This window comes from Sinocyclocheilus anshuiensis, unplaced genomic scaffold (assembly GCF_001515605.1).
Source record: "Sinocyclocheilus anshuiensis isolate Anshui unplaced genomic scaffold, SAMN03320099.WGS_v1.1 scaffold1034, whole genome shotgun sequence".
NCBI classification, from domain to species: domain Eukaryota; kingdom Metazoa; phylum Chordata; class Actinopteri; order Cypriniformes; family Cyprinidae; genus Sinocyclocheilus; species Sinocyclocheilus anshuiensis.
The window spans coordinates 378,384-394,463 of NW_015538015.1; the positions used below are offsets into that span (position 1 = coordinate 378,384).

General features: G+C 36.3%; 1 protein-coding gene across 1 annotated transcript in view; it reads left to right on the forward strand.

Moving 5' to 3' along the window:
• Positions 1-104: 104 nt before the first annotated feature.
• LOC107678404 (UPF0505 protein C16orf62 homolog) overlaps positions 105-16,080 on the forward strand; it is a 19,133-nt gene continuing 3,157 nt past the window's right edge. The window contains exons 1-28 of the mRNA XM_016473644.1: positions 105-164; positions 636-753; positions 2,080-2,241; positions 2,570-2,686; positions 2,772-2,796; positions 3,073-3,149; positions 3,234-3,362; positions 3,555-3,639; positions 5,283-5,339; positions 5,430-5,526; positions 6,746-6,793; positions 6,877-6,970; positions 7,175-7,375; positions 9,170-9,216; positions 9,859-9,970; positions 10,068-10,184; positions 10,305-10,358; positions 10,471-10,551; positions 10,629-10,691; positions 11,603-11,688; positions 11,825-11,905; positions 11,998-12,061; positions 12,441-12,539; positions 13,229-13,306; positions 14,059-14,173; positions 15,057-15,196; positions 15,284-15,449; positions 15,553-15,671. Coding sequence (XP_016329130.1) covers positions 148-164; positions 636-753; positions 2,080-2,241; positions 2,570-2,686; positions 2,772-2,796; positions 3,073-3,149; positions 3,234-3,362; positions 3,555-3,639; positions 5,283-5,339; positions 5,430-5,526; positions 6,746-6,793; positions 6,877-6,970; positions 7,175-7,375; positions 9,170-9,216; positions 9,859-9,970; positions 10,068-10,184; positions 10,305-10,358; positions 10,471-10,551; positions 10,629-10,691; positions 11,603-11,688; positions 11,825-11,905; positions 11,998-12,061; positions 12,441-12,539; positions 13,229-13,306; positions 14,059-14,173; positions 15,057-15,196; positions 15,284-15,449; positions 15,553-15,671 — 2,649 coding nt within the window. The 5' untranslated portion in view covers positions 105-147. The remainder of the gene's footprint in view (positions 165-635; positions 754-2,079; positions 2,242-2,569; positions 2,687-2,771; positions 2,797-3,072; positions 3,150-3,233; positions 3,363-3,554; positions 3,640-5,282; positions 5,340-5,429; positions 5,527-6,745; positions 6,794-6,876; positions 6,971-7,174; positions 7,376-9,169; positions 9,217-9,858; positions 9,971-10,067; positions 10,185-10,304; positions 10,359-10,470; positions 10,552-10,628; positions 10,692-11,602; positions 11,689-11,824; positions 11,906-11,997; positions 12,062-12,440; positions 12,540-13,228; positions 13,307-14,058; positions 14,174-15,056; positions 15,197-15,283; positions 15,450-15,552; positions 15,672-16,080) is intronic.

Genomic DNA, 16,080 nt, shown 5'->3' on the forward strand with positions numbered 1-16,080 from the left:
ACACACACACACACACATTTTTTTTAAACTGTGGAATGTACAGCTTTTTAGAGATAAGCGCATCACCCACAAATAAATGGGTGACTTTTATTATGACACCACGACTCTTATGTCAAACACTTCGGGATCATATGACACTGATTGAACATGGCTTCTGTTCAGTGGTAAGAAGTGTTTACATTTTAAAAACATTTTTGACACTATCGAATTCTAACGCGACGTTTTTAATGAATAGAGAAATAATGATGAATATGTATTTTGTAAGATATCTGTGCTAGCGATTAATCATTGCTGTTGTAGACGAGTGGAAGGTGTAACTGTTATGACAGCAAACTGATGGTATCACAATGTTATAAGTTACCTTGGTAGCTGCCATGAAGGATTACACAGTTGAATACCATGGTATTTACTTATTTTACCTAAAGCTACTTAAACGAATGGTATGGTATTTCTACCACTGCTTTTAGTCATGTCCAACAACAACACAAAACAATACATGGTGCCGTGCCCTGAAATAATGGTATTACGTGGTTATTTTTGATGCATTTGTCAGTGTTTCCAGCACTTTGTTGTTCAAGCTTATTAATATGACTGTCCATATGACATCTTTCTATATATGTTTGTGTTCTGCACAGGCACTCTCGGGCCCGTAAATATGAGGGTGAGTTGCAGATGTGTCGTTTGGAGGTTTCAGCAGTGGATTTCAGTGACTATCATCCACTTAAAGCAATCACGGTACATCTACAGCTCTCCTAAAAACTCATCAAATGCTTTCATTAAAAGGTTCAGTCCTCTTCGAGTAAACAGCGTTTGAGTGTGTTGATCAAGAATATGTATTTTCTATTTTCCTTAAATTTCCTAAAAGGAAAATCCACCGGCTCACCTCGATATAGCCTTGTCCAAGTCATACACAAGCCATTATCTCATGTCTTATAATGCTGCTAGTTAGCAGGTTAAACATTTGGACGGACAACTGCACAAAGTTGGAAGCTTTAAATATCACTTCTGCCTAGATGTTTACAAGAAAGTTGATCAGATTTTGGTAATTGGAATGGATCAAATCTCTGAACAAAAATGAGTTATTCAATAGAAGACAAAGGATTCTAGATTCAGATTAGACTGTTTTGCTCTGGATCAAACCTTCAGTGTGTGTTGTTTAAAATGTTTTCTATTAAGCCTTTCTGTACAGTAAAGAAGAAAAACACATTTTCTTCATAAAATAACCCTTCAAACAAAATATTATTTATATTGTTTTATCACTGTATATTAATCACAATGGCACATTTATCAGAGATAAATCAGTCAAAAATAGTTTCTAACAATTTCATCCTTTATTGCATGTTTATTTGTTGTGTGTCACTGAGAACGGAAGGGTATGTGTATATTATTGTACTTTTTCTGTTTTTTGTTGATTAAAAAAAAAAAAAACACTTAAATTGACCCCATGCTGACTATTCTACAATAGCAAGTAGCCTAGATTGTGATATGTTGCCTCATTTAGAGCACCGGTAATCCAGATTTGGCAGTCTGGAAAAAAACTGTATCTGAGGGGGATTCTAGATGGCAAAACATCTGGATTATTCTGATCCACATTAAACTTTTTTGAAGAACGGTGCCCAGTGTGGGAAGTCGTGGCCTAATGGTTAGAGAGTCGGACTCATAACCCAAAGGTTGTGGGTTCGAGTCTCGTACCGGCAGGGATTGTAGGTGGGGGGAGTGAATGTACAGCGCTCTCTCCCACCTTCAATACCACGACTGAGGTGCCCTTGAGCAAGGCACCGAACCCCCAACTGCTCCCCGGGCGCCGCAGCATAAATGGCTGCCCACTGCTCCGGGTGTGTGTTCACGGTCTGTGTGTGTTCACTGCTGTGTGTGTGCACTTAGGATGGGTTAAATGCAGAGCACTAATTCTGAGTATGGGTCACCATACTTGGCCACATGTCACGTCACTTTCACTTTCAGTGTATTCTTGATCAAGACACCAAGATTGAATGTGAAATAAGTGAACTGTAAAATACTTTGAACAAAAGTAATTTAAAAGGGTCATATGATGCGATTTCAAGTTTTCCTTTCTCTTAAGCTCGCCGTAGTGGGCGGAAAGGAAGTACTTCCTCCTCATCTTCCTCCTCTAGTTCTGTGGCTCCGGATCCGCTCAGCTCAATGTTGGATGGGACCGACCCACTCTCTCTTTTCGCTGCGGCATCTGAGACACCAACTCTCCCACACAGCATCTCTGCTGGGGTAAAATTCACTAAATTCATACACAAACATACCGGTAGAAGTATTATTAAATTCATAATGTACACTAGTACTCTGATAAAATATACTTGTGCAGTATCACATAGTAATACCATGGTACTTACAGTACATACCATATAACTCAATTTATACCATAAAAATGTTTCAAAGGTACTTCAGAGAATCCCATGGTATTGTTAAATATTATTGAACTTTAATTTAATAAACTATACCTTTAAGTTCTGTCTGTCTGTGAATACACATCAAACTGATCTACCCATGAAAAATTTGTTAAACATGGTCTTTTTCACTTTTTACTGTTTTGTTTTAGGAGTTGGGACGTAAACGTAGGGAGAAAGAGGAGGAAGTGGGCTCAGACTTTGAGCCGTGGTCATCTAAACGTGGAGAGATCCTGTCTAGATTCACCACCACAGAGAAACTGTCTATAGTAGGTGCAGCGGTTTATACCTTTTACTCATCCTGTCAGTCTTTACTTTTGACACACGGTAATGGAGCTTTTATTTCTCTTACAGAATCTCTTCATGGGCTCGGACAAGAGTGAGTTCATCAGTTTGTGAAGACTCTTTTCATTTGTTCTTGGTTTGTAGTTATTCCAGTTGTTGTCCTCCATTAAACCTCCATAATTTTCAAATTTCAAAATTGTTATTACTATGATGATGATGAAAATGAAAAACCCTTGCAAAACAAAAATCCATTGCTAAATTGTTGGTCCAGTGCTGATAAAGTACTGTACAATAACTTTTATCTGAATAATGATATTAACAAACTTTAATAGACATAATAGACACATTTAATAGTTTGGTTTGTGTTAAGGTAAAGCATCCAGTCCCAGCTCAGCGGTGTCAGAGAAGGTGCGCACTCGTCTGGAGGAACTGGACGACCTGGAGGAGGTGGGTCTTGTCTGGAGATGTCTTGTGCTTTACTGTTTGTTGGTAGACATGTTAATGAATATGTTGTGTATTGTGTGTGCTCAGGGCTCACAGAGGGAGCTGCTTAACCTGTCCCAGCAGGACTATGTCAACCGCATTGAAGAGCTCAACCAGTCTCTGAAGGAGGCCTGGGGTTCAGACCAGAAAGTCAAAGCTCTGAAAATTGTCATCCAGGTCTGAGGACTGGTGAACACGTAAACCAACAGTATACACTCAAATTATATTTTAGGTCAAAAACAAAATGCATTATTTTCGTAATGCACTTTTCTGGTCTTGTTGTGAATGATTAATCAGTGCGTCATTTCAAAGAAAATAAATCTTCATCAAAATATAATAAACATTCCTTTTCACATTATTTTGTGTCAGTGCTCCAAGCTGCTCTCTGATACGTCAGTAATTCAGTTCTACCCCAGCAAGTTTGTTCTCATCACAGATATCCTAGACACCTTCGGTAAGAGTTAATCATAATGGATCTTAATCATATAATCTTTTTGTTTTTCCATATATATATAGTTTCTTAAAGGGATAGTTCACCCAAAAATGAAAATTTGATGTTTATCTGCTTACCCCCAGGGCATCCAAGATGTAGGTGACTTTGTTTCTTCAGTAGAACACAAACGAAGATTTTTAACTCAACCCGTTGCATTCGTTCAGTCATGTAATGGCAGTCAATGGGCTCCATGGCTTTGAGAGTAAAAAAAAACATACACAGACAAAACCAAATTAAACCCTGCGGCTCGTGACGATACATTGAGGTCTTAAGATGCATGTACGTGCTCTGGCATAGGAGACATAGTTAAATATAAGTAGATTCCCGCGGCCCATAGAAACAGTCACTAATGAGGCATATACTGTATATATATATTAGAGATGCACCGATCGATCGGCCAGGGATCGGAATCGGACGATTTTCCTCATGATCGGCCCGGATCGGTGATCAGTCTCACTTCTTTCCGATTTCGAGCCGATCCGTTTTGTTACCAGCGGCACAGGCAATAACGTCAGCCGCACATTCTCACTCTCATCTTTCCGACGACCCCTTCTCTCTCACACACGTCTCATTCACTCCGGTTAAATAGTGCTTGTATTGCGCATTATAGTCATTCCCGCAGGTTTCGCGCTTATACCAAAAGCGCGCGCACCACCACTGATCTATATTAGTGGAGCGCACAATCTGCGCTCAGTCTCAAACAGCTTGTGAGCCACAAATACCAAAATGAGTGGCTAACTGCGCTAAAACGTTCAAATACATACAAAATTATGTAAAAAAACACAGTCAGTTTTGGAACGTTAAATAGTTGGGTCCGTGGCTAAACTCTTAAAGGGACCGCAGTCCAATATTCCTGCTGCTGTCTGGCATGTTAATCAAAGACCAAAAGACAAAGAAAATCATTTTCTGCTCTTGACTGAATACATTTTTATAACTTTAATGGTAAGCATTCATCTGTATTTAATTTTTACAATGAAGACTACAGAAATTAAGTAATCAAATGTAAAATAACACTGGATATGTTATTTTACATTTGATTACTTTAATTTCTGTAGTATTTCTTACCTGAATAAAAACTTACTTAACCTGAAAAACTTAGTTTCATAGCTCTCTTTATTCTATTGCAGGACGTTGCGGTGGATCAGAGGTAAAAACAATGATATAAATACTGTTTAGTTTCTTGCACAGACTGATCGTTTCGTGTCTTAAGACCTCAATGTATCGTCACAAGCCGCAGGGTTTAATTTGGTTTTGTCTGTGTATGTTTTTTTTTTTTACTCTCAAAGCCGTGGAGCCCATTGACTGCCATTACATGACTGAACGAATGCAACGGTTTGAGTTAAAAATCTCCGTTTGTGTTCTACTGAAGAAACAAAGTCACCTACATCTTGGATGCCCTGGGGGTAAGCAGATAAACATCAAATTTTCATTTTTGGGTGAACTATCCCTTTTAACTTTATAAATGAAAAGCTTCAACATTTACTTTTGTTAGTGCTGATAAACTACAGCAATAATTTTGGGTTAACATGAAAATTGTATTTAAATGCAGCAAGACAAAAGGAAAATGTCTGTCTATTGCTCTTGTTGATGTCATATGTGTACAGGTGGCCTGGTGTATGACAGGATCTGGTCCATGTGTGCTGACCCTCATCCTCTACCAGGTCAAATAAAATGCATCACAACTCAGCATATTCTTTTACCATCTCTATGGCATTTTTTAAAACTGATTTCCTCATTAATGTGGTTCTCAGAATCGTTCTCTGCTGATGATGTGAATGACACAGCCAAAGAGACGTGCCTCAACTGGTTCTTTAAAATCGCCTCGATCAGAGAGCTTGTCCCTCGATTGTATCTTTTCAGCAGGATTTTGACACACTTTTCCATGTTCTTATTTCAGTATTTAAGCTTTTTCAATAATTCATATGCAGAAATGTTGACGCTAAAAAAGATTAAATTAAATAAGCGTGTTAAAACAAACAGCAGTGTTTTAAAAGCACCAGCGCTTGTACTGTTTAGAAAGTCAGTCTATGATGTTTTAATGATAAAGCCTGACATATGAAATAGTCCGAAAAATATAATTTGGAAACGAAACAGTTTATTGAACCTATTGACAATATCTAAAAAAAAAAAAAAAATGTTTGCTTGTGTTTTTTTATTATTATCATATTTGGATACATCAGGCTTTTATGGCTCATATTGTATGATATAGGAGAATATGGAACTCATACTAAAGGAGGAAAGATCTCAAATTTATTCAGAGGCCCAAACTAAGCAAAAATATTCAATTTGCAGTTACTTATATTTATATGGCCAGAAAAGTAAGGTGAAATTCTGTTAGCTTGTAATGTAAATCTCGCAGATTTACATTTTAAGCAAACAGAATTTCACCTTACTTTTTGGCCATATATATATCAGATCTTAACAGTTTAACAAACTATTTACATAAAATACATGCATTTAAATATCAGTTGTTACTCTGTCTCCCTGTAAAATGTCTTATTAAGATGATATTTAAATGCTTAGTTTTATTAGATGAGTTCTAAAGATATAATATTATGCAATACAATGATTATTGAGAGATAAATGTTCCTCAGATGCCTGATATCATAACTGATGCTCATATTTTAACATGATTTCTCTAAAACATTATATATAGATAATAAAGTAGACATAAGTTGCTTCAGTCTAGTGTTTATCTTGAAATATTACTAACAATACAAAAAAAGTTATTCTTATGTTTACTTTACAAAAGTCAGTAAATATTTCAGAAAGAAAAGATGTGTACCACGGCCTGAAGGTGGATGTTTTTACAGTTAAAATAAAAGGCCTTTTCGTTGCTTGGAAAAGTATAAACTATCGGTCAGATGACAGAAGCCATGCAGAAGATTGTGTAAAAGTGTTGATCATGCTAATAATTTAAAGGCCTTAGAAATTTGCATGTAAAATTAGATACAGTCAGCTTTATAGGATCAAACTAGGTTATGAGAAACTATTGAAATATTAAAAAAATAACATAAATATGAATTAAACCCCAGAATGTAATAGTGAACCCTTGACTTTAGCGCAGATATGTTGAAGCTGCTCTTCTGAAATGCAACCGCTTCTTGACAAATTCGTAAGTATCTGAGCAGTGCAACACTTGTGTTCATGCAGGTGGGTATTTTCATAGGTCACTGATGTCCTCTTTCTGTCCATTAGTGGGATTCAGGAGACACTGCAGAGACTGACAGCGATGATCAGAGGAATAGGAGACCCGCTGGTGGCTGTGTACACACGGGCATATTTATGCAGGGTGAGAAGAATAATGTTCTCTGATCATAATATGTATTTTAGCAGGTTTTCCCTACAGCTTCTACTTTTTTTGCTATAAGGTGGTGTTTCATGCTTTCAGTTGTTGCATAGTGGATGATAAAACAAGCAAAACCCCTGTAGATTCAAACTGAAGGAGGAACCCAAGTCATATCATAGAGACTCTAGACCTCTGTCTTTCTCTCAGGTGGGGATGGAGGTGGCGCCGCATCTGAAGGACAGTCTCAATAAGAATTTCTTTGACCTGCTGGCCTCGTTCCGTCAGATTCATGGTGAAAGTGTGCAGAATCAGTTGGCGCAGCAGCGGGTGGAGATTCCCATCTATCTGACTCTCTATTCGCCTGCTATACACTGGATCCTGCAGTGTGTGGCATACAGAGCACCAGAGGTACGTACATGTACTCCACTCAGAGGAAATGCTTGACTAATTGTTTAATTTTCATTTAATCCTATGTTCAATTCAAAGTCAGACATGGAATTTTCCTACCGAATAACTCGGTGTTCATAAAGGCGTTCTGTTGCATGTTTGGAAGATGTGTAAGGATGACAGCGCTACTATTAGCTTTTTGGTTGTCAACCAAAAATGTCTCAAAGTCAAAACCAAACAACAGTGTTGCAAAGCTTGCATCTGTTCTGCAGGTGTACGATTATCAACAAAGAAGATTTGTATTATTACTGTGTTTTACAGTACATGCCTGACATTCACACACAATGTTCATTTGATGCCATGTTCATTTGCCGTATCTAAGCACAGTTGTACATTTCTACACAAGATTTCATTCAGAAGTCAAGTTGCGTTCCATTGCATTGGATATATATATATATATTTAATTGAATCTCCGATTGAATAACCATTTGGTTTTTCATGCTACAGTAACCAATTTGAAGTCTTGGTTTTCTAATGTGTAAAAAAAAGCAAAAACAACTAATTAAATAATGGTTCTCAGCTTTTGTCTCTCTGTAGCCAACAAGAATATGACATATTTCCCCTTACACAATGTGTTTTTAATGTATTCTATTATTCAACAGAAATCATAATTACAATATCAAAGGCAGTAATCAACAATAATTGTTTTGTTATCATTTTTCTTGTAATGACTTCATGTTTATCTTTCATTTGTATACTTTATGTAGGCTATTTGTCACCTTTGGGCCGCATTAACAGTCATGTCAGATGCAGCTTGTGTGGCTTTTGTTGATCATATTTTATTGGTAACAGTCTAAAGTATTCTGATTGATCGAATTAATTGATTAAATTTAAATATTTACCATAAAATGACAATATAGATACATTTCCTAAGTATCTGAATCTTTTAAGTGTGACAAATATGCAAAAAATAAAAAAAACAGGAAGGGGCAAAAACCTTTTCACAGCACTGTATAAGAAGATTGCCAAGACCCTGAAACTGAGCTGCAGCACGGTGGCCAAGACCATACAGCGGTTTAACAGGTCGACCAAAGAAGTTGAGTGCGCGTGCTCAGCGTCATATCCAGAGGTTGTGTTTGGGAAATAGACGTATGAGTGCTGCCAGCATTGCTGCAGAGGTTGAAGGGGGGGTCGTGCTGACAGTCAGTGCTCACAGTTTGCTGAAGACAAGCAGACTAAGGACATGTATTACTGGAACCATGTCCTGTGATCTGATGAGACCAAGATAAACTTATTTGACACAGATGGTGTCAAGCGTGTGTGGCGGCAACCAGGTGAGGAGTACAAAGACAAGTGTGTCTTGCCTACAGTCAAGCACGGTGGTGGGAGTGTCATGGTCTGGGGCTGCATGAGTGCTGCCGGCACTGGGGAGCTACAGTTCATTGAGGGAACCATGAATGCCAACATGTACAGTGACATACTGAAGCAGAGCATGATCCCCTCCCTTTGGAGACTGGGCCACAGGGCAATATTCCAACATGATAACGACCCCAAACACACCTCCAAGACGACCACTGCCTTGCTAAAGAAGCTGAGGGTAAAGGGGATGGATTGGCCAAGCATGTCTCCAGACCTAAACCCTATTGAGCATCTGTGGGGCATCCTCAAACTGAAGGTGGAGGAGCGATATATATATATATATATATATATATATAAATTCCAGGAGGCAAATATTGTACCTTAATGGAAAATTAATTTCTTACACTGCTTGGAACATTCTTTTGAAATTAGTCGAAATGTGTTTGTCTTTTGAAGGTTCTGCTAACAGAGATGATGGACAGATGCAAGAAGTTGGGCAACAAGTAAGATCTGCTAACTCTTCTGACACCATGAAAAAAATGCACAACAAAACAGTGCATCTCTATGAACTCTATGAAAGTTCGAAAATGCTTTTTAATGCTAGGACAATTTGTAATTGTTCAGATGGCATAAGATGATAACAAATCAAGCTTAGACTCATTGTGAATAGTGTTGGTGCCTTTTTGTTGTTTAGTTGCATTGGACTTTGTGAGAGCCGGACATTCTTGATAATTAGTGATGCTTACTTATGGAAGAATCCATATTAGTATTGCTCATACTTATGAATTTCTTAAGACTGAATATTAAACTTCAGCATGTACTTCCTGCATCGGTTGTGCTATGCTCAGGAATGATGCCTCAAATCTATTTTGTTGAAGAGAGTGACTTGCAAATTTTGGCCTAGCAGAAGGATGAAAAATCAAAAAGCCTAAAAAAGGTGAAAAAATCCCATTGAGACGAGAATATCATAGATACTTAGTGGTGGGCTCTTTTGACCAGTAAGCAACCACCTAGAACAGCCTAGCATTGTGGTTGTGACTTTGGCATGGCCAAGCATCTTCAGAAAATTTTAAAATCTAGTGTTGATTTCACAACTGCAGCATTTATGGTGTTTGAATTTGCAATATTCATTCATTTTCCCATAGTGCTCTCCTGCTGAACTCTGTCATGTGGGCATTCCGGGCAGAATTTGTTGCAATGAGAGCGACAGACTTTATTGGCATGATCAAAGACTGTGATGAAGCTGGATTTCCCAAGGTGACAAAACACACTTATAAACCTACAGACAGGCCAAAAGCTCTGGTGAATATCAGTGTCTATGTCATAGTGTATATTCATTATTATCTTTTTTCAGCACCTGTTGTTTGCGTCTCTGGGTCGCAGTCTGTCCTGTGCTGACCCTCCAGAGAGTGAGAGACTCTCCATACTCAACGAAGCCTGGAAGGTCGTCACTAAAGTGCGCAGTCCAAGGGTAAACACCTCTGTTGGTCTCTGAATGTTTTAAAACACACAGTATAGAAAGAGAACATGTAATATGAATTGAATACAAAATTGAATAAAATCCACATGTACTGTGTGTTCTTCAACTCAGGATTACATCAACTGTGCTGAGATCTGGGTGGAGTTTACCTGCCGTCACTTCACGGTGAGTTATCTGCTCTGTTTAGCTGAGACATCAGTTTGTGTGTTTGTTTTTTTAGCAGAATTTTTGAAATTCTGTCTTTTATAACATGTCATTTCAAATTTGTTCCCCATAGAAACGGGAAGTGAACACCGTTCTTGCTGACATCATCAAACACATGACTCCAGACAGAGCTTTCGAGGATGCATATCCACAGGTATGCAAGAAACCTGTACACATGATGATGTGAGATGGTGTCCTCGCAATTCATCCCTCTTCCTCTGCGTGTTTTAGCTGCAGTCAGTGATAAAGAAGATCCTCCCCCACTTCCACGACTTCTCTGTGCTCTTCTCAATGGTATGACTACAGCAAAAACAGACCTTTAGCAGGGCTGTGCTCCATTTAGATTTGAATTGAGATTGCTTTTGAATTCTAATTCAGTTCTTGAATCATACAGAATTGTAATTTGAATTCAAATGGAACTGCTGTTATTTACACTCAGTGATATGAATGTAATACAATATTTACATTTATTATATATTTTAATATTTCATTTGAATTCAGATTACAATTCTGTATTGGTTAATAATGCAAGTCATTTTAGAATTAGAAGTGTAGTTTTGATTAATACATTACATTTTCTTGTTTGAATAACCCATAAACATGTTGTGATAAACACAACATATGGCCAACATTTGTTTGATTTACTAAAACCTACTAAAATTTGTATTTAATTTATATCTGTTTAATATATTTATTTTATGGATCAAGGTGTAAGAACAGAATGCTTTAATTTATGACAAATGGTCTGTGATATGGAGAAATAAAACAATATAAATGATTTTACAACATTTTAATAATTAACCTTTTAATATTTTGTGTTGCTGTTATGGCTAAATTAAAATATTTTGGTTACTGTTATTTTGACAGTACTAAACTTGGTTTAGAGAAAAATAGGCATAATTATTCAAATTAATTATACTAATTATTTATGCTGTGTCAGAATACTAGAATTTGAGTAATAAAATTCCCCCATTGTGTTGAATATCTTTCAATTTCAATTCATTCAATTCATTTTTTATTGTCATTGCAATTCATATTTAACTTTAACATCCTATTGGGCCAATTTAGCACAAATTCCTTCGAATTTTGCCCAAAATAAATAAGTTTACTTAAACTGTAAATGAAAATATGAGTAGTAATATAAAAATAGTATGATCATAAAAATGCTTTATTTTTGCCGACGTATAATGTTTTGATGATTGCAGGAGAAGTTCTTGCCCTTTCTGGACATGTTCCAGAAAGACAGTGTGAGGGTGGAGGTGTGTAAATCCATCATGGAGGTCTTCATCAAGTATGTTTGTCACTCACTATTCGATATTAGAACTGTGTAGATGAACCAAGTGTTCAAATTCCAGACAGAGGATGGTAATTCTAGTTCTAGTTAAAAGGTTTCTCTCTTAGTTGAGGCTGATGTATTTTCTGTTTAGACACCAGCAGGAGGCAACAAGAGATCCAGTCATTCTCAATGCGCTGCTGCACATCTGTAAGACCATGCATGACTCTGTCAAGTGAGTGAGCTATTTTTTTTAAGTGTCTCACTATTAATGTAGAATTGCAGAGTGTTACATTGATGTGTTTGCATGTGGTCTTTTTGTTGTAGTGCTCTAACTCTAGATGATGAGAAAAGATCTCTGTCTCTGCTGATCAATGGATTTATTCGTATGGTGAGGCACCGTCTTACAATACATCTGATAATCAGCTCTCAGAAAATGTCCTATTTGCGTGAATTGAAAGGTCGTTCTCTTTTGAGAGCTCAACTGACACAAATATGAACTGGAATCATGTTTTTCAGGACAGAGCAGGATTTTAAAAACTGTTCTTTTCTAGTGATCACATACAGCATCATGAGTTCATCTAGTTTAATCTCATGAAAATGACCATGTATCAAGAGCTTTGCAATATTTAACCAAATTACTGTAATGCCAAAAATAAATACTGACATATCATTTAAACTGTAAACTGGTATGGTCAGAGTCAGCAATTACAACATAACCTATCTAGTTTCACTGATTTTTAAAAATATTTAGGTCCTTTTTTCATTAGGTGTCGTTTGGGAGGGACTTTGAGCAGCAGTTGAGTTTCTGTGTGGAAGCCAGAGCAACTTTCTGTAATCTAGAGCCTGTCATCATTCACCTGATTCATGTGAGCACCCTGTGATTTAATGGATGAGATTTGTTTTTATATCAGGGATTCCCAAACTTTTCTATATGCTTGAAGTGCTCCCTGAGATTAATTTAATATTTCAGTCATTTAAAAACCCATTTGCATATTCATGGTTATCTGATGTTGGTTAAAGTTTACATGACATGCAGCTAAACAAATAAAATATCTAAAAAGGTGTTTTATTTATTTTATTTTATTATTTATTATTTTATTTATTATTTATTATCCCCATTTTCATTATGTAATTAATTATTAGCTTTTCATCAACTCACAAACTCCAGTTTGGGAAAACCTGTATTATACAAATATCTCACAATGTGAGTGCATGTTTTTGTTATCAGCAAACAACTGTATTTTCATGTCAGTGTATGTGTTTGCATCTATGTATTGGTTTTGTAGTAAATTTATCTCTTCCACCAAGGTCACTTTGCAGCCTGCATCTCATGCGTTCATGATATCTGTGTTGACAGAGCCGTAGTATCTGATCAGTGTCATGATACAGGGCTTATTAAAACACATTTTTCATATTCAGTCCTCTACTTTGTTTTAATGTCTAATGTGTCTTATTCTAATGAACAGATTGAAACTACAGGTTGTAAAGTCTTATGCTAGTCTAATGGAGTGCTGATGGAATGTCTGTCATGATGATATGAATGTTTCTTTTACAGACCGTGAATCAGTTAGCAATGGAGACCAGATGCGTAATGAAAGGCAATCACTCACGAAAAACGGCTGCTTTTGTCAGGGTTAGTTTTTTTTCTGTATCACTTTACAGAATGTTAATGGGTAAATCCTATGAGGAACTTTTTCAAAATTTTATTTTTTTCAAATATATATATATTAAAAAATATATATATATATATATATATACAGGTGCATCTCAATAAATTAGAATGTGGTGGAAAAGTTCATTTATTTCAGTAATTCAACTCAAATTGTGAAACTCGTGATCTGAATATATAAACTTAAAATGTGAATATACAGTTATATCCATGAATATATAGATACAAGTCTGAATATATAGAAGTACATCTGAATGCATGTACTTGTCTATATTCAGATTTGTCTATATATTCAGATTTACTTCTATATATATATTCAGATTTACATTTATATATTCAGTTTTCTATATATTCAGATTTACTTCTATATATTCAGATTTGTATCTATACATGGTTATAACTATATTCAGATTTACATATTCAGATGTACTTCTATATATTCAGCTTTACATTTATATATTCAGATGTACTTTTATATATTCAGCTTTACATTTATATATTCAGATGTACTTCTATATATTCAGCTTTACATTTATACATTCAGATTTACATTTATATATTCAGATTTTACATAATTATTTCCTGTTTGGTGCCTCATAATATATATATATATATATATATATATATATTCCCCCTGATAATGTTGGATCTCTTTATTATCCCGTTTTATTCCATAAGTAAGTTTTTGCTGCCTGTTGTGTGTTGTTTATTTGCAGGCGTGTGCTGCCTACAGTTTCATCACCATTCCGTCCCTCACCAGTATCTTCAGCCGTCTCAACCTCTATCTGCTGTCTGGACAGGTAGCGCTGGCCAACCAGTGTCTGTCCCAGGGTGAGTGCTGGAGCCTCCCTTAGACTGAAGATGCTCTTGTAAATCCTTGTTCCAGCCTCTCATGGAGAATGATAGTTAAAGTACACTACTGTTCAGGTTTGGAATCTTTAAGATTTTATAAACGTCTTTGAAAGAAGTCTCATATGCTCACCAAGGATGCATTTATTTGATTAAAAATACAGTAAAAACAATAATATTGTGAAATAAAAAGTCATTTATTCCTGTGATAGAAAAGATGAATTTTCAGCAGCCATTACTCCAGTCTTCAGTGTCTCATGATCCATCAGAAATTATTTTAATATGCTGATTTGGTGCTCAGTAAACTATTTGCTGTGTAATATTTTTGTGGAAACAGTGATCAATTATTAGCTTTGATGAATAGAAAGTTCAAAAGAACAGCATTTATTTAAAATAGAAGTCTTTAGTAACAAAATAGAAGTCTTTTTGTAATAAAAAGTCTTTACAGTAATAGTTGATCAATTTAATTTGTCTTTACTGAATAAAAGTATTATTCAATTAAAAATTTTTTAAAGATAGTGTATTATGTTTTTTCCCAAAAATATTAAGCAACAAAAACTTTTCAACATTGCTAATAATAAGAAATGTTTCTTGAGCACCAAATCAGCCAATTAGAATGATTTCTGAAGGTTATATAAACAATATTTCACGATACTACTATTTTTACTGTTGATCAAATAAACGCAGCCTTGATGGGAATAAGAGACTTCTTTCAAAAGATCCTAAAGATTTCAAACTTTTAGACATTTGTGTTCAAAACTGACCTCAGATCAGTGAAAAGAGCAGCCTTTGGGTTTGGGTGTGATGGCGTGGATTTGATATGGAATGTAAAAACTTCATTTCGATTTCTGTGTCCATTTCTCAGCGGATGCGTTTCTGAAGGCAGCAGTCAGTCTTTTGCCAGAAGTCCCACGAACCATCAGCATTGAGGGTAAACAACGGTCATCTGAGCCCTTCCTCCTCGACTTCATTAACAACTTCCTCTCCACACTGCTCGTAGTGCCGGTAATGCATACATAAATATTTGCATGAGTGCTTTATCCTCATCTCGCTAGTGCATATCTAAGTGCGATTGTTGACTCGGTCTCGTAGGATCACCCGGAGCAGGGTGTGCTGTATCTGGTGCGAGGGCTGTTGAATATGGTGCAGGACTACACCTGGGAGGACAACAGTGACGCTAAGATCCGCGTCTACATCAGCGCTTTACCATTACTAGCAGCAATGAGCCAAGAAAGCTATCTCTACACCATTCCTAAAGGTACCGCTGTGAATAAATGCAGACGTATTCTCTAATAAACACAACAGCTTAACATCTTTCTGGCATTGAAGTCTAAACGGAAGCATGTGTGTTCTTGTTGCAGTGGATTCCAATGAAACCCTGTATGGAGGAGATCCCAAGTTCATCGCAGAGATCAACAAGTTGTGTGAGACTCTGATCGCTCAGGTTCTGGATCATTTAAAGGGTCTGGGCCGAGATGAGGTGAGATACTGTGTCTCTAAATGTAGCTGGACTCTTAAAGGAGTCCTATTATGCTCTTTTACAAAGTCTTGACTAACTAAAGTTCAAAAAGTGAAAAAGCATAATAGGACCCCTTTAAGACACTATTAGACATTTTTGAATGTCTCCGCATTAGACAACAAACTATCAAGGTATAGAAGATTTTAGGATTTACAGAATAAAACAATAAGTATAGCGTTCAAAATGAAATTATAAAGCGGATAGTTCCGGTCCTTGATTCTGATTGGTTGAGCCGCGTTCGAAGCTGTTGTAAATTACTCTACAAACATACACGTTTGTTTACTTATGTGTGTTGCTCGGCAACTACATTGTTTGGTGGAAGAATACTGTTTTTATTTATATCATTACACTTTATTTGCTCTGTTTTATT